The following is a 26252-nucleotide window of genomic DNA, read 5'->3' as shown; positions in this document are numbered from 1 at the left end:
ATCTAGTAGTTCTACATGGTACATGGAAATTAAGCTGACTCAACAAGTCAGCACTTTCCACATCACCATGTATAAGGTTAAAAATAAAGGTTATCCCTAGCATCGTTCTACGATTGGCTAAGGACGGCAAGTTTATTAATAGGAGTCTACTAGAGTAGGAAGGTAATCTTTGGTTTGCATCCCAATTTAAACCGCGTAGAGCGAAAAGTAAAAAGTTCTTTTGAACCGACTCAATGCGTTTACTATGGACGCCGTACTGAGGGCTCCAAACGCAGCATCCATATTCTAGGATAGGACGAACTAAGGAAGTATATAAGGATTTAGTAACATAGGGGTCATTGAATTCCTTCGACCACCGTTTAATAAATCCAAGCACACCCCTGGCTCTATTCACCATAGACGAAATATGATCAATAAAGTCAAGTTTTGGGTCCAAGCGGACGCCCAAATCGTCAACAGAATTAATTCTTTCCAAAGAGCAGCAGTTCAGCGTGTAAGTAGCAAGCTTAGGAACGACACGTGAGAATGTCATTAGCTTGCATTTCGAGTCATTTAAGTTTAATAAGTTTACACGGCACCAAGTTTGAAAATTATTAAGATCTGTTTGTAAATCCGACTGGCAGGCAACGTCATTGTATTGCACGCAAAGCTTGACGTCATCCGCGTACATAAGTACTCTGGAGTTAGTCAAGACTTTGGGCAGGTCATTTATAAATAATGTAAACAATAAGGGTCCCAAATGGCTTCCTTGCGGGACGCCAGATGTAACCCTTAGAACATTGGATAAATTATTCTTAAAGAGGACCTTTTGCGTCCTGCCATTCAAATAACTTGAGATCCAATTAAGAAGATCACTTGGAAAACCCATTGAATCGAGTTTTCTAACGAGGAGAGAATGGTTAACAGAGTCAAAAGCTTTACTGAAATCAGTATAGATTACATCTGTCTGACAATTATTATGGAAGCCCTTTATAATATAGGAAGAGAGCTCCAAAAGATTTGTTGTTGTTGATCTTCGCTTAATAAAACCATGTTGACATGGAGAAATAACCGATCTACAAAGGTGCTGTAAATGAGGGGTGATAATATTTTCAAATAATTTTGGGATGGCCGACAACTTAGAGATTCCTCTATAATTGCTGGCATCCAATTTATTGGCATCGTATTCGGCCCAACGGATTTGCTTTGATGGCCATCAAAATTGAGTATCGCCAAGAACATTACACTCGACAATAAACGAGATACGACAGAACAGGGGTTTTATTTGAGATGGAAAAATCTCGGCGGCATTAAAAGCTGCCATTTGATTTCGGTTTATCGTCACTGGCATAAATTAAAATATTCATTTTTGCCTGCATTTTTTATGAAAGCTTCCCCAAAAAGTTCCCTAACAAAAGTTGGTAAGTCAATTAAGAGCGAATTTTCGGCTTTATTTGCCCAATTAGCATATGGTCGATATGGCAAATTGAAAGCCGGGTTTCCAGCCGAAAAAAGTTGTTGGTATACTTTTGGGCATTTCGCATATTTAATTCAATTAAAACTCACCTTCAGTGCACTCGCAATGGGAGTCCAAATAAGTGAGTACCGCGGACTTGGCATGATTGGCACCCAAAATTCGAGCTCTGATCAGACCCTCTCGCTTCTGACCTCTGATAATCTGGACCTTGGGATAGGGCTTGAAATAATCCTCCAATTGCTTCTTCAAATGAGCTGTAAAGGGGGGAAATTTTAGTTGATTAAAACCTGGTTAAAACTAAGAGATCGCAATGAATACTCACGCATATCGCTGTAGTCATCAACCAGGATAATCTTTCCAATCAGATGCTCTGGAGATCTATCCAGCACGGAGTGCACAGTGCGCAGCAGCACCGTCCAGGCTTCATTGTGGAAGCATATAATGACATCGGTTTTGGGCAAATCGGATCTATATTGCGCCGAATCCTTGCACCAGGCATCTCTAGGATCTGGCAGCGTTCGATGAACTGAGATCAAATCGGAGACATACTGGTTGAAGGCATTCTTGGTCCAGCCATCGTCCACAGCCTTCTTCATCTCCTCGGGCATTTCCTTTGGCAGCTTCACCGGCCTGCCCATCTCGCCGGGATTGTCATCAATGTCGCCCGGCGGCTCAATAACTTTGTTAGTATCTGGGAAAAAGTAATGGAAATAAGGGAAATGTTAGGTAAGCGCGTCAACATTACTTTGCATTTGCCCTGAAATTGTGAGCCAAAGGTGAGTGGAATGAAGATAAAGCTTTGTTGTGCGTGAAATTTACGACAAAATACACACACACATATCCCCTTCACACCGCCCCAGTTCCCGGTGCATTGCACATGAAAAGTTGCCATCGTCAGAGCTGCTGCTCTTTACAGGGTCATGAAAAATCGTTTGCCTTGCAAATTTCCTTCCTCCTATGCTCCTATTTCCCCACTTTTCACACCCCTCACAAGCACACACATGTGTGTGTCCTATGTCCTATGTCCTTGCTGTGCTGTGCATTTTATTATTTTGTTATTTGCATTTGCATGGAAATATGATTTCTCCAGTTCTCTCAGCTGCTGCTCCCAGACAGATTCCACCCAAACACAGAGTTCTTTTTCAGGGAGGCTTCTGCTGCTGCTTTTTATGCGATTTGTCAGCCACAAGTGACACTTATTGGGCATCGCCTGACTGCCAGTCTTTCTCTCTGTCCTGGAGTCCTGTATTGTCGTTGTCCTTTCGAAAACGGGAAAACATTAATGGAAATTTCTCGAGGAATGACATGACAAAACACAACCTGAGTGTTGTGCTTATGGGGATTAGGAATTTAATTAAAAGTGTTTCATCAACTAGAGGTAGAGGTTTTCTAATTTCATTGGGATTAAGAGAGATTTAAAGGAAAAGTTATTTCAACATGTTCAAAGGAAATCGAATTTAGTCGCAAATGTACATGAATACTTTCTAATCTCCTGTGGCTGAAGGGTAATAATCCTTCCTCAACACGTAAATTTAAGACAAAAGAACTCTAATGAGTTTATTTTTGTTTATAAAGCTTCAATAAAAACCCTTTCCGATCGATGATTGTTGTAAAGTTTTGGCAACCTGAACCGGTCCAATTAAAAGCCCATAAAAACCTTAAGGGCCTCGACTTTATTAACTAGTTTCTTTCTTTCAACTCAACTCATCTCTCTTCTTTTTTTTGTGAAATGCGCTTACTAAAACCTTCCGCTTGCCTCATTCTTTTCCCAAATTGGGAAGCATATTTCTGTGCTATTCCCAGACTCATTCCCATTCCATTTGGTCAACTTCCAGCCATGCAAAAACATTTCAATTACCACAATCATTTCAATTTCAATAAGCATAAAAAGCTGGCTGGCAAAAATAAAAAGCCATAAAAGGCTAGGAAATATAAGCAGGACGAGTGGAATGTCCCACAAGGAGGGGAAGCGGGATCCCAACCGCATTATGTTAGCCCGGGAAGGGAGAGAGGAGCCTAACCAAGAGGCCAATCAGCCGACAATAAATTTGTTCGCACAAAAATGGAAAATAAGAGAAAAACCATTAAATCGCCCAGAGGCGGCGCCTTGAAAGGCCAGAGAGGGGGAACTGCAACTGGGGAACTCATAATTTTATGATTTGTCGCCGGTTGCCGTAGTTACAACTTCATTGCGGAATATTCACGCGTGTGCCAAGTCGAGTTTTCGGTTCTCCTTGCATCCCCGCATCCTTAGCCCTGCCTAGTCCTGCGTCCTGTTTCCATCCTTTAAAAACCCAAGCCCACACCCCGTTCGTAATGAACTTTTTTGCATGCTGGGCCTGCACACGCATCATCATAATAAAAAACAATAAAAACAAAAAGTATAAATAAAGGGCGGGATGGAGGGACTGTAACTGGATTTTATGTCTTTTATTGATTCACTGTAGCATATTTATGGCCTCTTTCGATATTAATGATTCCGCCCAGCGGCGATGCTCCGCTCTCGCTTCCCTTTTATCGCCAATCCCCTCCTGCTTTCCATCCCGAGGAGTTCCCGGCGAGGTAACCCAATTATGGTCACGCCCTTTTTGGACAAAAGGTGAGCCCAACAAAGTTGTATATTATGTGAAATGCTATAAATCCCGGATAATTCCCGTCACGGGAGTAACTTATTTTGCAGTCCTCTAAAATTGCGAATTTATATACATTTTAAAAGAGTTTAAAATGCAATTAATAAATCAATTTGAATCCAGCTTTTGTACACAAAGCAAACTGATAATAGATTTATAATCTGATTAAATGTTTGCAGTGGATATTTTGTTTATTAAATTTGTTTTCGGAGTATTTGTTCAAATGTTTTTTTTTGTTGTATTAAACACAGTGAATTGAATTTAAGAAATATATAGTTTTTATTTGGGATTAAACTGAATGATTCAATAAACCAAATATCATGAAAGTATTTTAACATCTTTGTATTTATTTATTACTTAATTTATTATCTGATTAAATGATTTTAATCGAAATTATACCAGTTTCCCAATTAAAATATTCAAATGTCTTTATAAATATCTCTTTACCATCTTTCCTGTATTGCATTTTATATTCCTCAGTAGTTTAAAAACATAATCAACTTAAGTGATAATTAATCATTCAGCTGTCAACTTTTTCCTCTCAACTTTCGTATCGATTCACCTTTTCCAACTTTTTGTGCATTTAGGAAATCGAAATTGACAATATTTGTCAAGTTTCAACACTGCGTATACGTTATATTTCCATTTGCTGGCATCTGGCACATGGAAGGGGGGTGGGTGGGTGACTTTTGGGTGGTAAGAGGAGGACCTACTGGAGGTGGCCTTCAAAGTGCAGAGAATGAGAGCTTCCATAGCGAAGACAAAAGGAGACAATCGCAGCGAACAGAGCTCGAGGGACACGCCTGAGCGTGACAGGAAGCTATAAATGTTTTGTTATAGACAGCGACAGCAGGTGGAAAATGGGGGCGGAGAAGGAGAAGGACACTCTACGCTGCGCTGCTATCCTGTCGAGCTGGAGAGGGGGCGTGGCCGCATGACAAATACCTTTGTGTGTGTGTGAACGGAAGGCGGCTGACATATCAGGCTGTTAGCCTGGTGAGCTGCGTGCATGTTTCATCATCATGTTTGCCGCATAAAAGTAACATAATATGCCAAAGTGCCGTTATTTCGCAGAATATTGGAAGATTTTCCGCCAGTGGGGAGTTGGGGGGATTTTCCCATGTCCTTTACTCATATACAAATACCATATATCCTGCGTGTGGGCGATAAATAGCAATAGACATGCGAACAACAAATGAGAATCTAGCCCTGGGATTAGCATTGATTAAAGCCCAGTAAAAAAACATAGGAAGGAAAGGAGGTTAACATGAGAAAAAAAAGAACTTTAGACGGACAAAGCAGCAAATCAATCTGGCCCAAAATGGGGCGTAACCATATTGCCATGTATATATAAAATCATTATCGCTGCTAAATTGTAAAAACAAGAATTATGCATATATGAAGAGCAGGCCAAGTAAAAAAACCAAAGTCGAGGAGATCGGAAGGGAAAAGGTGGCCAACGATCAAGATAACATGGCCAGAGGGCAGGTTTAAATGCACTGTGGAAAAAATATATAATAAAATAATACGTATTCCAAAGTTCCAAATTGATTGTATAAGACTCTTATTGGGTTATTTTTATACTCTTGAAAGGTATTATAATTTTAATCAGAAGCTTAAAACGCAATGAAGCAGTCATTTGCGACCCAGATCAGAATCAAAAGCTGAACTGATCTAGCGTTTGCCGATTGAAAATTTATGCACTTTTGGCTTAGTTAGGATTGATTTGCGATCTCGCGAAGTTCGAAAGTTCCGGAACTTCGCTTCCTTTCTTGTTTTTTGATTAAAATTTATAAACAAATTGATCAAAAATGATTATTCTTTTCACTGTACCACATTATATAGCATGGAGCCCTTACAAAGTGGGGGAATTGGGGCTTAGTTGCCTTAAGAACCCGATGCGAACGCGCGATAAACGTCGTGTTGCAGCCACGCTCTCTCCGGACTCCGGACTCTCCCCTCTTCAGTTCTACCGATCTCTCCGCCTTGGTAACTCTTCCCATTTTAGCCATTTCGGTGGTGGTAACGCGCCCCAAGGCCAAAGCCAATAAGTACAACAACACTAATTACCAGCTATGAACACAGTCCGTAGGAACTGCAGTGGAGACTGGCCCCTACGAAGGAGTATGTATGCCACCGTGGTCACTAAAGTACAGCCCCCCTGTTGAGAGAGTGGCCATAAAATCATAGTCAGACTTGGAAAGGATGATCTATTTGTGGCTCTACCAAAGCTGCTGTAAATACTAGCCTGGGTCTGAGCTGTATTCCAAAGCAATATAGTTCCAGACCCATAAAACAAAACTTAATGGGTTTGCTGTCTAGAAAGTCTGTAGAAGATTAAAATTAAAATGACTTTGGAGTGGAAACATGTTTGGTATAAAACTTATTACCATTTCATATGATTTGTAATACATCTAGCTTGGGTTGAAGAACCTTGAACGACATTTAAGAACCTGCTAAATTTATTTTTATGTGTTGAAAGCTTTCTGCCGTCAGTCTGAAAGTATCTCGAAAGTATGAGGTAACCTAAGGCCCCTAGCTTTAGATAGAGATAACATACTGTTTCAAGTAATCTTATATCACAAGAAAATAGGTCATAAAGGTTATTATATATTTGCTTGAATCACTGCAGAAATTCTTTTCTTATCATTGTTAGATAACTCATACGTCAGAGAAGTTCCTTAACCTTAGCGTAATTTATATAGAAATCATATCCAATACCCCTAATATATCCCATTATTTGAATATTGGCTTCACTGTGCCTGATAATCAATAGGTGGCCCTGTGTGAGACCCTTTTGCCTTTGGAGTGTTGGTAAACGTTTGTAGGCTTGCACACAATTTTGACGCCATGGGGCAGCTGCTGATGCCTCCGATGGCTGCAAAGCCTCCTAAGCCTACGATTGTTGCACAGATCCACAGACTGTCGACTGGCCAAAGGATCGGGGACCAACTTGTAGCTTTGCCACCTCAAAGCTGATGAGCAGATGCTGGCCCACGACAATGGCGAGGATGATGATGATGATGATGATGGAGAACGATGATGAAGGAGCAGCGAGGAGCGAGAGATGCAAACATGATATGCGAAATTGCAAATACGTGCATTGTCTGCCAGGAAGGCTAGATCTCCCAGCTCTCCACCTTGTTTCTCCCTTTTTATTTCCTTTTTATTCCCCCAACTGACCGACCACATGCTGATGCAATCTTAAATGCTTGTTCCACATGCGAGGCAATAGATGAAGGAGGGTCTTTCGTACAGGAAGCTACAAGGTACAGCACTGAGAGAAAAATCGAGGCATTTAAATGAGATAGGGAGTATATGTCGAGGCCTAAAAGTTAAAAGTCTTTATCTCAGAACTTCATGACTACTTTTTCAATTACAAATGCATCCTTCACTTACAAAATGTTTTTTTTTTGATTCAAAGTTATCCTTGCATAAGACATTTTTTCTCTTTAATTTGTGTTCAAGAGAAAAGCTTAATAATATTGTGGTCAGTGCATTTTAGGCCCCCTTACGATTGCCATTACCCAGAGCCCCCTGAAATTCATGGCTGGTTGGCTTCGGTCTGGCTTCATTGATTTGCCTGGGCGGCCAGTCAAGTGTCCATTGAGTAAAAATCGCTGGGCACCGGCTCCTCTAAGCCTTGACTTGACTTGATTAGTAAGTAACATTATTTCTGCCAGCCGCCGCCGAGGCTTAATGCGAATATCTATCTCCGCACCGCATGCACCGAGTGTGGGCCCCTCTGACCATCTTTTTGCCCCTCTTTGCTGACATTGAAAATGCTGTTTGGCAGCAAAATCCAAGTTGTTAAGTGCTGCATGCTGTTGTCTGCGTTGTTAGTGCTCGCCGCTGGCATCTTCGATATTGTTGTAAAACTTGTTAGAAATTTTCTTAAAGGCACAAAGGCGGTGGCCGAAAGAAGGAAGTGTGACAGCAGCAAGCTCCAAGGCAGCAAGTTTTCCAGCACCAAAGAGTGCGGGGAAATGGCGAACACAGGAAAGCAATATGTGTTATTATCCCCGTTTGGTTTGGCAACATCTCCACCGGATCGGGCTGGTGACCCAAACTGCAATCCCCCAAACAAGGATTGGAGGATGTGTGACCGTAAAGAACGAGGAGCGAGAACCAGACTGAGGTGGCAGGAATGCGAGGGAAAATCAGCTCGGGAGGAAGGGGAGGATGTTGCGTGTGCATTGAATTGATGGGAATTAGTTGCAAGCGATTGCGTGGAAATGAAGTGCAAAAAACCCAGCTCGTTGATGCCAAAAGGAGAGGGAGGATGGCGGGCTTCTTCTGCTCATGCTCTATAAAGAAAAATAGATTTGCAAGCTTCGATAACAAGAGCGGAAAACGCCAGTTGAATAGCTCGATGGAAAGCGGGGGAAATTGGTGAAAATCGGGGCTTTGAGTTGGAAATAAATGTGCAACTGATTTCAATATAAATGCTTATTGTTGGACACAGAACAGAGGGATATTCCGATATGCAAAGTGCACTGGGCACTAATGGAGCAAGAATCTGTACAGAATCGAGGGGAAATCAGCGTGAAATCTTAGGGAAAATCTGGCCTTTTGTTGGGGTTTCCTTTACAAAATATTTGTCACAGAAAATCTAGGTAGAAAAAGTCATCAAGGTACATATAATTTACTTTTAAACATATTTTACGAAATGTAAATAGAAAAAATTAATTGTTTTATAAAACTGAACAAGCAACCCCTTAAATAAAAGTTCGTTTAAGGATGTGTTATCAAAAACCTATCAACTAATTATTTTAAAGAAAATTTATTTACAAGTTACAGAGTGCTTTAATTTTGACCAGAATTATATTATTTTCTTTAAAAATCGTAGCTAAGTAACTGAACTAGGAAATAGGTGCGCAAAGGACCTGTTATGGTTACTTTGTTCTTCATTTTGGCCCACTAAGAGGACTGGATAATTGTATAAAAATGCCATAGCTTCAATACTCTTAGTTCGCATTTTCCCCCGACTTGCCTAACTTTAATTATCACTCATTATGGCTCGCTCCACAGTATAAATGCAATTAATATGCAATTAAATCAAGGCAGACTCACCTTCAACGGGCTTGGCTTTCTGATGTTCCTGGGCTTTCTTGCGCAGCTTTTCCACCAGATTCTCCTTGTGCTTGCCCACTGTGGGCGGGATGTCGGCCTCGTCGCGGACAGGCTTGTGTCTACCATCTGAACCGCCGATGACATTCCCATTGATGCCGAGGTCCTCGCCCGCAGGCTCGTTTCTTAGAGCCAAGGCAATGGGATCACCCAATCCTCCTCCAGCCGCTCCTGGTCCTCCGCCAAGGGCACTGCCCGCCGCACTGCCAACACCCTCTTGGGAGGCTCTCCGCTGGGTGTCGTCCGTATAGAGCAGGAAGGCTATGCAGAACCAGATGGCCACCAGGAAGAAGACCAGCTTCACAATCGTCGTGGAACGTCGCCGCCAGATGAAGGCCATCTTTGGTTTGTTGGATTTGTGGTTTTGCTACTAGATGCCCACGACGACGTTGGCGTTGAGGATGATGATGATGATGATGTTGTTGTTAGTTCCCAGAAGGTGCTGATGTCTTACTCTCTCTTTTTGAGCTTTCACTTAGTTAGAGGCCCACATTGCGTATACGCAACATTAATCAAAGCCTGGCAATGATTTATGATGCAGGATATGTTTTTCTCGTTTTCCAATGGTTCTCTGCCTCTCTCCTTCTGATATGCCTTTGTGTCCTCTTGGAAGATATCGTCTATAGGTCTGCAGCCGTCTGTGGCTGTCAGTCAGTCTGAGCCGCCTGGATATGTGTGAATCGGCTTGAAGAGCGTCTGGATTCTGTGGATGGACATGGGAATGGAAATGTAAAGATACTCATGAGTCTCGGTAGGACAAGGGCAGGTGAGTGTAATTAATTTGCGGCATTAAGCCATTAAATTGAAAAGCAAATCAAATAATTGAGCCATTAAAGATAATATTGATTTTTGATTTCTGCTGATGAAGCAGCAACTGCCGCCGCATCTTTATCTCCGTCTAGAAGCCACTGAAGATGCAATTAAGCTCGTAGCTTTTTCAATCTCCGGCCTCCGGTACAAACATAAAGCGACAGGCAACATGCAACTAATGTCAATATTATATAATTGCAGCAAAAACCGCATCAGAACTTTGTACTGATCCCCGTCAGATCCCAGCTCTCCCCGCCGCCCATCACCCATCACCCATACGCCCCGTTGCCGCAGCCACTTGAGTGGCTGCCAGGTAAATGACATGGACACGCCACTTGAGCCCCAAGCCAGCGAAACAGAACGGGGCAGAGTTGGTGGAGTCCATGCCCACAGCAGGCCAATATGCCAGGCACTGGGAGGAATAATTGTCAAATGTAAAGGTATTTATTTGCAATAGAATTACTCTTTTGAAGGAGCTACGAAGTACTTTTAATAGATGTTAAACTAATTTAATTTTATGATACAATTTTTATATATTTCTTCTGATTTCTCGCAGTGCATTATAGAGTGGCTTATGGTGCGGAGCCCAAGTGGGAGAGCAAAGTTGCGTGTCAGGTTGGCGCAGCGCAGCGCATCCACCGTCCAAGGAATGAAACAGAAAACAAGAAATTGTGGTTCCTCGCCTGCCTAACCGCAGTTGAATACCCTTCGATGCTAATCCAATTAGCGAGTGAACTGCCCGCGGAGTGGGTTATGTGAATGCCGTATGTGTTTGAGGTTGCATTTGATACTGGTTTTCCATTGAATTACTCCCAGGACTAATCCCTGACCCTGGCCAAGCAAAACAGCTCCTGTCAAAGTTGGGCGTTGAAATTCAATTTGCCACAATCTATTTACCAGAATTTCCCTACTGATTTTCAATTAGTAAAATGTTTTAATTAAATGTATTGATATTTAATTAGAGAAGCAACTTTTAAGTGTGTTAATTTCGTAAGTTAATTGTATTTAAATAGATTCAGCTGGCAGATAAGACTATGAGTAAGAGAAATTACCAAAGAAAGTTTCCTTCATTTAAATGGATGTCACTTTTAAAGTCACAAAGCTATAGCAAGTGCAAATTAAACATTCAAGATAAGATAAAATATACAAGTACTTTAATAATTAAGAGAATTCAGATTTTCAAACAAACTTCTCGACCATGGCTAATTTTCCAAGTGTATCGCCGGTAGCCAAAGCAATTTGCATTATATTTTTTTCTTTTTTCATTGCCTTGGCCAGCCAACCGATTGCACAGTCTATTAGGAAAAATGTGTGTGTGTGGAGAAAAATGAAAATTAATAAACATTAGCCGGGGCCGTGATCGCAACTCATTCAAGGCTCCTTGACCACCAACCGTTGCAGTTCTGATGGCTCCAAGTAATCGAGTGCACATGATGGCCAGTGGCAAGTGGAAAGCCCCATAGGGAAACCCGGGAAAACCCTGGGTTCAAAGGGCCAGGCCAACTTGCCAGCTTATCAATTAGAGTAGGTCTATAGGGAGAAAGAGACAGAGAGGGGGAAAAAGAGAGAGAGAGAGAGAGAACTATGCCCGGAGCCCTGATTTTCTGCAGAGCAAACCAACGATGGCAACTATGTGTGCATACAATAAATACAAGTTAATTACTTCGTGTGCCTTTTGTTATGGCTCGTTGGGTTCAAGTGCCATCCAGGCCGCCCCCCCTTTGGCCCCCTGTGATTTTCCCCTACTATGCTATGCTATGTTGGCAATTTCCGTTGTATGCGCATCTAAATTGAAAACAATAGGAAAGCGGGGGAGACATTCGCTTGTTACCAGCATGTCATGTCCTCATCCAGCTGTAAAAACAGCAACTCACACACAAAACCGGAGTTTGTCCGGGCAAAATAGAGCGATTAAAGTTGGCAGACAGGTCGGGCGAGGTAGTGGGAGTGGGACAATGTACACCCCGAAAAACCCAATGTTGACATTCGCAATTATTTTTTCGGATCGAGCCAAAAATACACGATAATTGTCGGCGACACTTTCCATCAATTTTTCCCGTAACCAAAAAAATTTGGTATTTATCAGATTCAAGCACACGTCGGTTCCAGTTGCTTATCGTTATATGTATATAGAATTCCCGACAACTTATAATTGATGGCTTGTGTGCGGAGAATGTCTGATTATAAATTCGAGGTGGCAATTTCCAATTGCCTCTTAAATTTGTTTATTAATTAAACTACGCGTCTGTCGTTGCGGTATCGTTGGTATTGGTGACTGCGGCATACGCGGCGAATGCGCAATATTTGGCTTTCGGATTCCATTGGGGGATTGGGTTTGGAGTTTAAATTTGAAATGCGGCTAGTTTGGTAGTCATGGTTATCATAATATTTTATGGGGATATGTACAATTCCCAATGCGTATTTAATGCCAGCCATTTATTTCGATTTTCCGGCTGCAGCTGCAATGGTTTTCCACCAAAAAACAACACTTATATTCATTAGCTGGCTCTCTGATTAAATACACCAGTAAAATCAGGCTTATTTCGATTTTAGGAAGTGCCATTGCTATTTTTGCTACCTGCAAATTATTGCCCCGCCCACAATTATTTCTCTGTTGGTCGAATTTATCGTTAAATTACACTATAGAACACTTGTAGGTGGACTGTTGCAGTCGTAAAAATAAATATTTATGCCTGTAACATGTGTGGTGTAATTTAAGCCAAGAAAAATACTAGTACTGTGTGCTTATCAGCTTACAAACTATTTCGAAATGTTTTTAGTTTGCAACGTAATGAGTTGCGGTTTAGTTTTAGGCCCAAAAGTATCCCATTTCCTTCGTGATAATGTACTGAAACTTTTGGTTTTTCTTTCTTTGCCGCGATAAGCACAAAATAACCTGGAACGAAATTAGAGAAATAGAAAAGCCCAGAGAGGAAGTGACGGTGTGCCCTGATAAGTGTTTCCATTGTGGCGGTGACAGGCGCAGACATCCCTCCTAATTTTCCCCCGTCCCAGGAGGCTACTTGTCTCGGCTTCACCCTCGTCACCTGTGCTTCTACCTGCGTTTTCGCTTCGTGTTGCGTCTTATCGCCCGGCTAATTGACTGATAAGCGTGTTGGCCAATTTGTGCCTTCCCTGATGAGTCTAGTTGGTGCCTCAGCCTCGTTCTGTACAGATAAGATACAATTAAGTCGAATGGCGGAGCACAGGTGGAAGAAACAGAGGAAGAGGGAACTCGAATAGTTCCACGAAAATTACTTTTAGTTCGGCCTTAGTTCAACTTATCTATGCCACACATAAATCAGAGCTTTCAAAAAATAATTGCCTAGATAATTCGTAGAACACTTAACTGCAAATTAAAGCCGTAAAGGAAAAGCATCGACTGTTGTTGCTCCTGCTGCTGCTGCTGCTGCTGCTGGTGCTTTTCCTGCTGGAAAATCGGTTATAAGAACCTCAAATTACGCATCACAAAGTCCAAGAATTTTTCGCATTTTCTTCTGCGCCAAAGAAAAGAACAGGAAAAAAGGGGGGAAAACGGAGAAGAAAAGTTTATTGTCGCGGTTTCAGCTTGCTTGCTACTTTTTGAATACTTTTGCCCGCGCGATCATTTGTCATTTTCTTATGCAGAAACTTTTTGCGAGGGTGGCAAAAGAAATTTTCCAACGGGTAGGGGGGGTGGTGGGAAAATCGTTGTGCATTTTCACGCTGGCTGCGGTTCACACAGTTTATAATCATTATTATTTATGCAGACTTAATCCACAGTTATTAAAAGGCAGCCACAAGAAACTCCCCTGCCACCGGCAACTGCCTCGTTTAATATTCATTTGCATTCGCTGGCAAATGAAAAGTTTTCAGTTTCTAATGAGTTCCCGAGTTCTCGAGTGCATCGAAATGAAGTCGTCAGGTTAAACTTTTCCCTGAACTTTGCACTAGAGATGGCTATCGAGAAGGAATGTGTATCGAGAGGAATATCTCTTGGGATATGCTAAAGAAAATATAGTAAAAATATATTAAATATGTTGGAAATATCCAATACATAATGATTTCTTTTCTATAAAATCCCTTGCTGAAGTTGCATTTTTCATCGATTCTTACTCTCAATATATATACTCTATCAACTCATCGAAATCTTTTGCCATATCAAATTCAAGCTTAAACTTAGCCGAATTATGTCCCTCTATAAGTCAAGTTCAAGGAGTGGAAACTCAACAGCAGAACGTGTTTGAAAATACGAGGGGGAGATGGGAAAACGCCGAGGGAAAATGGTGGAAATGGCTGAGAACCCCAGAGCCAGAAAACTGGCAGATGGATGCCACTGCCACTGATGATGATGAAGCTGCTGGTGATGATGCTGCTGCTGCTGCTGCTGCTGCTGTTGCTACGATGTTGCTGCTTCTGCTGCTGCTGCAGCTTCAGTTGCAGTTGCAGCTTGGCTTCGTGGAAAGAAAGTTGCCATGGAGAAAATTTAATCAAAATATTTGCACATCCGCCAGCAGCGCCAAGTTGCCAAGGCGACTAGAATTACCAGTCTAAGAAACAGACCAGGGGGAACGGAATGGATTGGATGGGTTTTCGCAGACAGAAAGATGGCCAGACAGATGCAGCAGGTCTTCTTTCCTGAGCAGGTACAGTGGGAATCGCAGCGGAGCCCCACAAATTGAAATCTCAACGAATGGTAATTGAATTTGACTTGGTCCGTGCTTCTGATGCGGCGAAACCAACTTGATTCCGTGCCAGAAAATATCAGGATTAAATGCAATAATGCTTATTAGCCTTGAGTGCTCTTTTCTTTTATGATTTTTTTGGGTCTTGAAATTCATAGATAGTGGAGTGAAAATCTAGTATATTCTTTAAACACATGTGGGTGGAAGTGGAATTTAAGCTACAATTTAATGGGAAGCTTGAACAGAGAAGTATAAGTTTACTAAACATTTACTGCTTCATATATCATATGATGATTGAAAAATACAAATCTATAAAGCAAGCAATATAAATATCAACAATACAAATGATATATTAAAATGTTGACAGATTAAAAACATTTTATAAACATTAAATCTGAAAGTATATTAGCAACAACGCATTGTTTATGGTTTTCATTTGACATTCTCGTTAACATTTGTGTATCATGTTATAATTATAGATTTCTGAGCTCATGTTTCTATAGGTATTGAGCAATGAGATCACTTTCGTTTGTTTAGTTATTTGAACCCATGAAATGCTAGCCGGATCTTGACACCTCTAAGTGTTTTCTAATTTCACAAAATCCCTGCAAGCCAGGGCCTACTGTATTTGCCTTTGGTGTGCAGAACTCCTTTTGGGCATTTGGTTCATGTCACGGAAACCAGTCAAACCTCATTTGCGATGGCAAATGCAACCGGCGCGACTTCTTCATCTCAATCTTCAACTTCATCTGCGAGCGGTGCATCACGAAGTGCTTTTTATTTTCTTGTATTTTTTTACTTTCTGCCGCACAGCCTCTTTGGACTGGCTGTTTGTTGCCTTTGACAATTATTTACCGTTGGCGCTTAACTGTTAATTTGCGAGGCAGGTAACCAGTTCGGTCCAGGACCAGTTCCTCAGATGCATCCTCCAGATGGAGCTGCAGCTCTTGATCTTGCCATACCCGCCGACAATTGGTAACATGCCACGCATTTTTTATGGCTCTTAATTTGACAAACGGGGGCAGCACGAATGCCTTTCGCCGCCGCACATGTGGAAAATGTAATTAAATGCTTTTTCTCTAACATCTGTGTTCGAGCGAGCGAATGGCGCACTCTTTTTCATTTTTTGTGTGTGTGCACTTTTCATTGTTCGAAAATAAATTACAGGATGAGTGTGCATGGGGCTATTAAAGTGCAATTAAATAATTGCCAGCCGGCAAAGATTCATGGCCATCTTTCCGTCTTTCTCTCTTGAGGATAAAAGCTTTATTGTCAATTTGCATGGAATGTAATTAGGGTTTTTCTTAAAATTTTCTTTTTTGGGAAAGTTTTTACCCAAGCTACCGCTAGAATTTGCAGAGATTTCAAAAGTTGAACGAACCTAGACAGCCGTCTATGATAGCATCATCATCATTATCGGATCGACATAAAACCAGAAATCAAATCAAATGATTTGTTTTCTCATTTCTTCGTTGGACTTGATTTGATAATCTGGCCGCAAATCGTTTCCTTTGTTGCCATCAAAACTTGTCAAAAACTTGGGCTAGATTTTTGCCTAATTCATTCGGCAAACTGTCCAAAAGAAACTTGCCAAACTTGTTGGTGGTTGGTTGCCCAACCCAGAAAAAAACGCACACACAGAGACTGCTAATGAAATCCGAGAAGAGTTCAGGGGAAACGTAATCAGAATTCCCCAGATTCAGATTCAGATTCAGCTATGGCCACAGCTTCGGTTGGCTTGGACCAACCAAGTTCTGTGCTCGGCTCCGCTCTGATTCCATTTTGGCAAATTTTTTCATTGGCCTTTTCAGCTGACCTTGCACTTGTACACAGCCAGAAAACAAGGTCAGCATTCCGCTGTCTAATGCCTTTGCCAAAAACAACCACACGAAACTAATTTGGGGGTCAGAAAAAAGTTGTTGGCGAAAAATAAAAAAACACAAACAAAAAATGTTGAAAAAGAGCATAACAAATCAACCGAAAAAGAGGCAAGTTTAATACGGAATTCGATTCGAATAAAACTTGAAATGAGCCGCAAGGAAATCAATTGTTCATTTGCATATGCATGCATTTTCCATGCATTTTCCACGTGCAGAGTCCGCCGATTTCCCTCCGCCCCCCTCCCGCCACGTGGCATTTCCCTCTGTTTTATTGCACGACCCCAATATTTATTTGTTTGCCTTCTCCCCGGCATTTTCAGTCCGAAAGTCAAAGCCATTCCGGAGGCCCTCACCTCCATTTCCATTTCATGCCATTTTTCAACCTGACCATTCGGCGGCATCTTCACGATTTTCACGGTTCTTTTCCTTGATTTTTCTTTCCATTTTCTGTTTTTTTTTTCTGCCGTAGTTTATTCTTGCTTCTCGGCCTTTTTGGCTTTTGTTTGAGTTTCGATTTTTGTTGGTCCTCCGTGCACTTCAGAGCGGGAATTGCATTTTGCCGCTTTCAATTCACTTGGCCCTTGGCCAGTTTGGCCATCAACTTTACCAAATTGAATAAGAAACTAATTTCCAACAAACTAAAGTATATTTTTCTTTTCAACTTGGGAGTATAAGACTAGAGAGTACCAATTAATACAGGTGATAAAAGAGAATAACCTGATTATAAAGCTAAGGGACAAAACTTGAGTTTAAATTTTACTTAGCTGAGTAAAACCTTAAAGAAAATCATAACTAGTATATATAGACTTCTGAATGGTCAGAAAAATTAATTTTAAACACACTTTTTTCACTCACATAATTTCTATTTATAATTTACGAATTAGTACTTATGCTATAATCGTAACTTGTAAACAAAAATTCTTTAAAATATAGTCTGCTACTTATCATGTTAATTAAAGTGACCCTGATATAAATTAGCACCTTTGTAAGTAGACCAAGAGATTTGACGGCTTTTTTCCATAAGCCTCATTCCCATATACCCTCTAAATTATCAGAAACTCACTAACAAACAAACATTTCACAAAAACTGTTTGTCCAACTAGTCAAAATGAATGAACCACACGCAAAAAGTTATCGGAGTTAATTCTGTTTGTTCAGGTTTAGTCAGAACAAACAAAAACACTAAAAACAAAACACCAGCTAGGAAGGGAGGGAGGGATATTAATTTATTACTTTGCAGCCGATCCTGCAATGGAATGAAAAAAAGGGGAGTGGCGGAAAAAGGGCGGAAAAGCGGCGAGGAAAGTACGGCTCGTAAACAGATTTAGATTTAATCAAATGATAGCCCAGAGCTAGATTTGAGTTGTGAGCGGCTGCTGAATTCGGTAATACACTCAATATATTTCAATGTGGCAGCTCGATTAAATATTCGACACCATGGCAGCGGATATATCCCGGGCAGATTGGCAGCAGGACCGAAGGACACCAGGACGGCAGGATGGTGGAAAAATGTTTTGTGAAACATGAGAAATGGCAACAGATTTGGCCCACACATGCACCCAGAGCCTTTTAGCCGTATAAACTATCATCGTGAGATTTTTTATAAAGCATTTTCTTTTTGGGTCACCAACGGCCGACAGGACATATATTTTATTTCTCTCCCTTTTTTTATTGCTCCTTTTTGTTGGGGGCAGATAATTCGGTTGCGTTGTGGCGGAAAATGAAAATCGGGAGAGGTCTAGGAAAAATCGAAAATGTTACGCCTGAAAATTGCCTGTCAAATGACAAAAATGGTTTCATTTCCCCCATGTATGTATGTGTCTGTATGTGTGTGTGAGTGAGTCCTTTTTTCTGCCCTCTAAATGCTGTTGGTCATTTTTCCCCGTCTAGGCTTATAACATGCTCCCATTATATATATTTTTTCCACTTTGTCCTTTTTCCGACTGCTCATTTCGGCCGGGCCAGCAGCAGATTAGGCCCCAACATTTTGTGGTCAAGAAAGGATAAAAGTTGTGGAACTAGAAGAAATTGAAAATAACATTTGTTGGAATTTTCGCTGAGGTTTTCCGTTGCCTTTTCCATGTCCAAACAATTTGCTCGCAGGCAAAGTTTATTTTTTTTTTCTTTAGTAAAGGTCAAGCGAAGGGGAAATGGAGATGAGGCAAATTAGATCATAAATGATATTGCATAAAAAGTTTATGGAAATTGGACGGGGCTTTGAACTTGTCAGGAAGTTTCTTTGTTATTGCCAAGAATTTTGTCTTGAGGAACTTGAAGTTGAACTTGAGAAATAAATATTTTCTGGGAAAAGTTTTCAACAGCTTAATTAGTTCCTAAGAATTCTGAGTTAGTTTCGTTTCGTTACATATTTTATTTAATTATGTTTTAAATTCATGCCGGCTGTCAATTAAAATTGATTGGTAAATATGTTTACTTTTGATAGTCGACCAGCAAATGTAATGAAGCTTTCAGGGCCAGTTTCTCATTAAATCTATTTGCACTACTCCCCGTATTAATTCGGTTCGTTAGGGCGAAAATCAATTTGGAATCCCCTGGGAGCTATGGTCTCCACTGTGGATGGACCAGAATCCTGAACCCTCGAGCATTCTCCCTGTCGCCTTGCCAAGCAAACACATCTTGTGATTCACTGGTGGATTACGCTCCTTGCACGTTGGATATATGGCAATTACAAACTGCTTAAAAGCAAATAAATCCCTGCCAGGCAATTGCATCGACGCTGGCCAAAGGATAACGAGTATTTGTGGGCCACAGGCTGCTGCACATATATATATATATATATAAACATTTGCCGCTCCATTTAATGAGGCGACTGCAGGAGAGAAACACATTTCAGGCTCGTTATCGTTGGACAACGCGTATCTGTATCTGTATCTGGATCTGGATCCGGGCGACATAAAACTGTCAAAAGTCGCCTATATAAATCGCTAAACTAAATGCCTTTCATAGTTTAATGTCACCTCGAGGGATTTGAGAGAGCGAAAGGATGGATCTGTGGAGGGCCAGACAACGTGTCTCTATCCACGTCCAGCATCCACGCCTCGTTGTCATTAAAACCGAATGAATTATGCAGTAGCCCAAGTGAACTACTTGCAGTCCGCCCTTGGAAAACACGGCAGAAAAGTGCACAAGGAAAAATAGTAGGTAATATTTGTTCCAACTTGCTTTATTTGTATAAGACTTTCATATAATTGTTTAACTTTAAAAAATAGTACAAGAGCGGAGTAATGAAACTAGGAACATTGATTGAAAGAAATAATAAATGAGATTGGCCATACTTTACTCTAAACGTGATGAACCCTAAGTATGTCCAGCTTCTCTTAGCATGGCACGGCATAAGTATTAAATATGTTAAAATCTATCTCAGTGTAGAACCTACAAGAGACCTAAACAGGACAGAAAAATACACCAAAAAATAAAATAAAAAGCGAAAAGCTTTAGACCAGTTGACCAGTTCTTGTCGCGACTGCAGTTTGTTTGTTGTTTTAATTAACTAATTAAGATTTTTCTATGTCGCGCCTAGGTAGAAGAAGCAGTCGCCCAAGTCTAAGGAATGCCTGCATTATTTGTTGCCGCCGAGTTGCTAAGGACCCAATTAACCTTTTATGGCCATTTGGCACAATAACGAGGCCAAGAGCGAGAGCAGGGCCCGACGACATCGGAGCACACAAAAAAAAAGTTAAGGAAAATAAATATAGAAGGCAGCAACACAATCGAGACAATGAAACCTGGTCTTGGGCCAGTTAGTTGGTCGTCGTAAGTAGCCGGCCATGTTCAGTGAAATTGTTAGCCATATTTGGCGCACAAAACAATGGCTATCATAAATTCCAGCTACAAATTGACATTGAAAATTTGTTTGCTCTTTTCCCCTCTCCCCTGGCGTTGACTTACCTGTGCATTGAGTTTCCTCCTCCTCGGTTTCCTTGGGTTTTCCTTCTAAGTTCTTACTTGGAGCGTGACGACAAGAGCTGCAATTACACAGAAAAATATGCACACGAAATATTAGTTAAAGCTGCGATAAATTCCCGCACTATCAACAAGATAATGGAGAGTGCCTGTGTTTATAGATTACTATGCATTTAATTATTTCTGTAAGGTAGTGAGTGAATTTATGGCACTGCCACCATATGTTTCGTCCGGGAAGTTTTCATTTCCGCTTTTGGCCACGCATGTGGAAAATTTCCCATAGCAATGGTCGAGAAGCTTACATTTAGCCAGAGAATTATTTAGTATAATAATGAAATAAATATATATTTACAATTTATTGCTTATGAATTATTATTTGAGAAGCTTTCCCAGGGCTAAGCCAGCACATTTAGGAGGGATTATTTACGGCGTGTGGCTAATGTTATTAGTTGTGGAATATTGAATAAAATATTCAAGAGCAGTTTTAATTATTTATTGGGAAAAGCTAAATGCTCTCTCCAAGTTCTTAGTAAGCTTTATTGATTTTAGATTATAAATTATTATGAAATACGTGCAAATATTCTACAAATAATTAATCATTAAATAAGCTAATTCATTTCCTTCTTCAAAAGGGGATATCTCTATAAAAATATCTATATTTTTCTTGAGTTACAAGCCTTTCTTATTAGTTGGGTTGAATTCCTCTAGGCTCTTACAAGATTCTTGAACGTTTTCCAAACATTTTCGTTTTGGGTCACCGGCTAATCAATGTGGTTTAGTGTCCCCCCCAACGGGCTTTTCGACATTTTCTCTTCTCCACTTGGCCTGGCTTTCTCCCCGGAGTTCAATTCAAACGCCCACATACTATATATTATCGCATATTTTTCCTGCTTTTTTTGCCACTTTTCCCATCCCCCCCTGTGTCGAACCGGTTAGGTGTTGGCCGTTGTCTGAAGCTACTTCAAGGTACACGAGGACAGAGCGGACTCTGGGACAGAATGCTTTGGCAGAGAACTCCGATCCAATCGCATGACGTAGGGGGCAGCAGTCGAGTGGATGTGTGTGTGTTTGTATACATATATATGGGGATTCGGTGACCAACTCACCCAGATAGATGGGCAAAGTCCCATCTCGTTGACACATCTGTGGGCTAATTGAAATGGCAACACTAATTAGCAATGCTTTAACCGGAGAGCGTATGCATTTTCCCCTGGCAACGAGTAGCAGTATCCGAAAAGGAGATAAATCCAAAGGCAACAGAAAACAGAAGCGAAAACTAAATGTTGTGGCGATCTGATCGCCTTTAAGCTGCTTACAGAAATCGACCACCCAAACTCGGCTGCAAGGCATCCAAGGGCCGTGGCAGTTCATTAAGGTAAATGGTGGTCCATAAACTTTAAGCCGATTACACGAACGATTCCCAACCGACGAAAGGTGTTCTGTTCTGTTCTCTAGCTCTGACTCTCTGTCTGCCCAAAATAAATGGCGTAAATTATTTGCAAATGATCGGCGGACAAAGTGGCGGGGTTACGTCATGGGGGCCATCATCATCATCATCATCTCTGGTTAATTTTGTGCAATTGTCTTGAACCGTTTCGAGTGTGTTCAATGCTATATCCCGCATAATCATCGATGAGCGAAGGTCGTGTGGCCATAACTACACACGCGAGGCTTCTTTACTGTGCGAGTGTATTAACTAAAGTCGGAGCGTTGATTTACATAGCTGGAAAACCAGTTATCTGAGGCCTCGTCATCTCGTCATTGAGTTAAGATCTCGGTTTGGAAATATTTGAGGCTTAGACAGAGCGCCCTCCCTCAGATTCTTTGAGAATCTTTAAAGAACCTCACGAGTCCAGGTAATTTAATTACAATACAATAAACACAAAGCACTAAAAAACAAAATGCCAGGCAATAATTCCGACCAAGTTGTTTTTGCGTTGGCAAAAATTCGAATTATTTGCGGAACTACCAGGCACAGGAATGGCCTCCACACAAACTCCAGGCTTCAGAGATGCCAAGGGACTGGGATTCATTGCCGGGGAATGCCAACTGCAGGAGAGATGCAGTCACAGGAATTGCAAAATCATGCAATTTGTGGGCACTTCGAATGCAATCAACAAAACTGTTTGATTTATGATCATTTGCAGTTTGCACTAATTTTTCAAATCACAAAAGGCAACGGGCAACAACAAAACCCACAAAACCTGACTCGACACAAAAATTAATCATAGCAGAGGGGCACACAACGAGATAGGGAGAGGCTCGAGGATGGATATATTGGGACACAGAGGATGCAGACATGAAGGATGGGGCCCAAGGAATCATTACAATCAATAACTGAAATCGATTTGGGCCTTCAAAGGCCTTCAGTAGCTGAACGGTGGCCAATAGAAGTGGACTCGTGACACGAGGTAAACTAGAAACTAGAAAATGTTTAGAAAATCTAAAAAAAAACAAGATGTTAAAGTATGTTGAACCAAATACAAATACAAATGTTTTCTTTACATTACTATTGATAAAGTTTGAATTCGTGAAAGATCTTACAAATCGTGCAACTTGTACCCATCACCAATGGTTCATAGAAATAGGCACAGACCCGCGGCTCCGAGTTAAAACTTGTAATTATGCGAAGACTTCCTTTAGAATCCGGGGACCATCCTCCTTTTTGAAACCGGCAGGACCCGCCGGCCTTCTTCTGGAAGCCCCCTCATTTTTGCATTGTGATAAACGAGCAGCACTCCCTTGGCCCAGACTTTGGAGCGATCGCTCTTTGCAACATCTTCATTATGAATTATGCGACTCGCAGTTTCTCAGCTTTCGCGGTTCCCCGAGTTTCGCCAGTTCTCAAGTTCTTCAGTTTCCCATTCCCAGTTCCCAGACTCGTTCCCATGGGACATAACTTTTGTTTTATCACCCCAAACGAGGCAAGGACTTATCTCTGCTGGAACTTTTGCCAGCATGTTGCAACTAATTACATAAAGCGACACGTGCACCTTGTAATTTTATTTGTTACAACTCGAAATTGGCATGAATTTGCTAATTAGCTACGATTGTAAAAGTTGCACTAACGTTGGCCTCGTTGAGCTGAGCTACTGCATCTTCCTGAATTTGCGAGCAGCTGCGTGGGTTGCAGTATCGGTATCTGTATCTCAAAGTTGGCTAAAAAGATACTTTGCAGCTGCAAAGTTAAATTAAGTCAGGGCCTAAAGTCAATTGAAAGTCAACGCACATATGACAGTAAGGCAAGTTGTTTTGTAAAGTTCTTTTAACTAACAAGAATTGGTAATAAATATTTATAAATTTACTGAAGTTCAAAGGCACTATAAAAAGTTAATTAAGTTGTATTGCCTAGATTAAATTATATTCTTTCAGATAGGAAAAGTTCTGTTGATAAAGGCCTCAACAGGTAGATAAATTTATGTGTTAAGGTAGAGTATCTCTTTATTCCACTTTTAGTTTCACTTAAGATATTTTTAGCCATGATTTACAAACAAAATACAATCACCTTGAAAAAAAAACCCAGTGACCAATCTTATCTTTAAATAAAGAAAAATTAAAGAACTTATAACGAGGTTATATCAATCAAAAAACTAATTTCAAATTCCACGAAATTGCCTGACAGCTTTGATTCACAATCGATAGTTAAAATCAATGCGATAAACATAGAACATATTGACTGATCAGGCACGTGCATATTTCTGCGATAAATGAAACAAATATTGAAAGACATGCGGACAGTAAGAACAAGCTTGTAAATTCATCGCACTCGATATGGCAATTATTTGCATACATTCATTACGGGGACAACAAACCCCAATATTTGCACCTTGCCGCAATTCTTTGTCTGTTTCGCATTTACTTTACATTTAAACATTTATTTCGTTGACAAATATTTGCCCATTCGCTGCCAAAAATGTTTACATTTATTTAAATTTATGCAACTGCTGTGCAAAGGTCATTCTTTTCAGTTTTAATCGGAAGTTTTTTGTTATTTTTAGAGGGGAAATGTTTGCCGATTACACCGGCTCCTGCTGCACATCCAATATCAAATTTGATAAAAAGGAATTTTTATAAATGAATTTTAACGTTGCCAACAGCAAAAATAGCGCACAAACAGAATAGTAATCGAACTGATGACAAAAACGTTAGCCTAAATAAAATATACAAAACATTTATCGCATTTATTTATTGATGATATCAACATGGCAAAAACTCAAAATATACAATAAATATATGAAAATAAAAACAGACCCAAACGACAGTGAAAGTGATCCAACGGTGACGATGGCCGCGGCAGATGATGATGATGATGGGGGCAAAAAATGAATGAATGAATGAATAAGCCACCAGAGCCACCAGCATTGATGGAGTGGGCATTATTTTTACATAACTTCAAACAAAACAAAAAATTAGCCAAAGTTCAAAAGAAAATATGAGAGGCAAAAAAGTGTATAATAATCATGACTTATGAAAGATGGAGCGGGAAATGTTCCATGAATGTTGTGATAAAGTTATGTAAATGAAAGCATTCAAAAGAATTATCCAATCTGAATGGAATGGAGTATTTTAAACAAAGTGTAATTACTTTATAGATAAGGATAAAAACGCGGTAATTATATATTATGCATAATCTCGATTGCAATTTGTAAAAGAGAATAAATATTTATAGAAAAACATCCAGGAATTAGCGGCCCATGGTGCTATTTTTGGTCCCGTTGTAATTTTTAGTACACATGCCTAGTTAAACAATTTAATAAACCAATTTCCAATGCAATTACTGACCCACAATGTTACTTAAAAATGAAACTTAATGATGACTATAAATAGAGGCAGTATTTTCACTCTTTCAGAGGACAAATATTACTACATATTGAGTGATTTTCATTTAATTAGTTTGCCTGCAAACCTATAAATTTTATATGCTAAACTTACTTAGTAATTGGTGTTACATTCGGACTCCAATTATTTTAGTACACACACGCAGCCACACTTAATGAAATGAAATACCAATTTCCACCAAAAATAACTTAATTATATCAACGACTTGGCTGGAAAATATGCAGCTATAACAGCTTAATTTGAATTAATTTACAGCTTCAGTTGGTTAAACCGTAATTGCAATAGCATAAAGATATTCCACCCGCCACAATGTTGTTTTTAATTATTTTTTGTACAAACTTTCTTTGTTTATAAACAAAAAACGAAAAAATATAATTAGAGTGCTCAACAACAAGAGTACAGGTGCCCCTTGGAAAATAAACAAAAGAAAGAAAGAGTCGACAATGGGGAGAGAGTGAATGAGAGGAGGCGAGACTGGCATAAGCAAATAGCTGTAAAAATCTCCAAAAGGTAATCAGACGGTTGTTCACCTGGTCTTGGGTTTGGGTTTTCAGTTTGGGGTTCTGGTCTCGGTCCCTGGTCACCTCAACACCTTGTGGACCGTGCCCAGTTCGCTTTTCGCTGTTCGCTTTATTTGCTTATGTTTTTTATATATATTCTGGGCTCTGTTCTTTTTTTTATATATGTATATATAGTATTCTGTATTTGGTTAATTTCCAACGTGCCTGGCATTCCACAACAATGCCAGGGAGTCGCAGCCGTCCATGTCAATTTGAATGCCTTTCTGTTGGGAGTTTTCAAATTATACATTTATCTGAGCGTATATCTGTAACCCATTTTTGCGGGTGTTGATTACCCGGCGACGGCGACCCACATAACCACTGACAACCAAACGCGACGCGGCTCCATCTAATTAAGT

The 26252-nt window shown here is 40.4% G+C and overlaps 1 protein-coding gene across 5 annotated transcripts in view; it reads right to left on the bottom strand.

Annotated features, from left to right (window-relative positions):
• Positions 1-26252, bottom strand: part of Pgant9 (polypeptide N-acetylgalactosaminyltransferase 9) — a 68699-nt gene that overhangs the window by 28846 nt on the left and 13601 nt on the right. For 3 of the 5 annotated variants that reach the window (XM_086828924.1, XM_086828926.1, XM_086828928.1), the window contains exons 2-5: positions 20480-20556; positions 9160-9919; positions 1779-2147; positions 1546-1710 (exon numbers count right to left, since the gene is read on the bottom strand). In XM_086828924.1, the coding sequence (XP_086685050.1) occupies positions 1546-1710; positions 1779-2147; positions 9160-9556 (931 nt within the window). In that variant the 5' untranslated portion in view covers positions 9557-9919; positions 20480-20556. The remainder of the gene's footprint in view (positions 1-1545; positions 1711-1778; positions 2148-9159; positions 9920-20479; positions 20557-26252) is intronic. The other 2 variants (XM_086828925.1, XM_086828929.1) reach the window with 1 other exon arrangement.

Source organism: Drosophila serrata, unplaced genomic scaffold (assembly GCF_035046125.1).
Source record: "Drosophila serrata isolate PLE 108 unplaced genomic scaffold, ASM3504612v1 contig_184, whole genome shotgun sequence".
In the NCBI taxonomy this organism is placed as follows: Eukaryota; Metazoa; Arthropoda; class Insecta; order Diptera; family Drosophilidae; genus Drosophila; species Drosophila serrata.
Note: the sequence above shows the minus strand (reverse complement) of the source record. Positions and strands in the feature narration are given on the sequence as shown.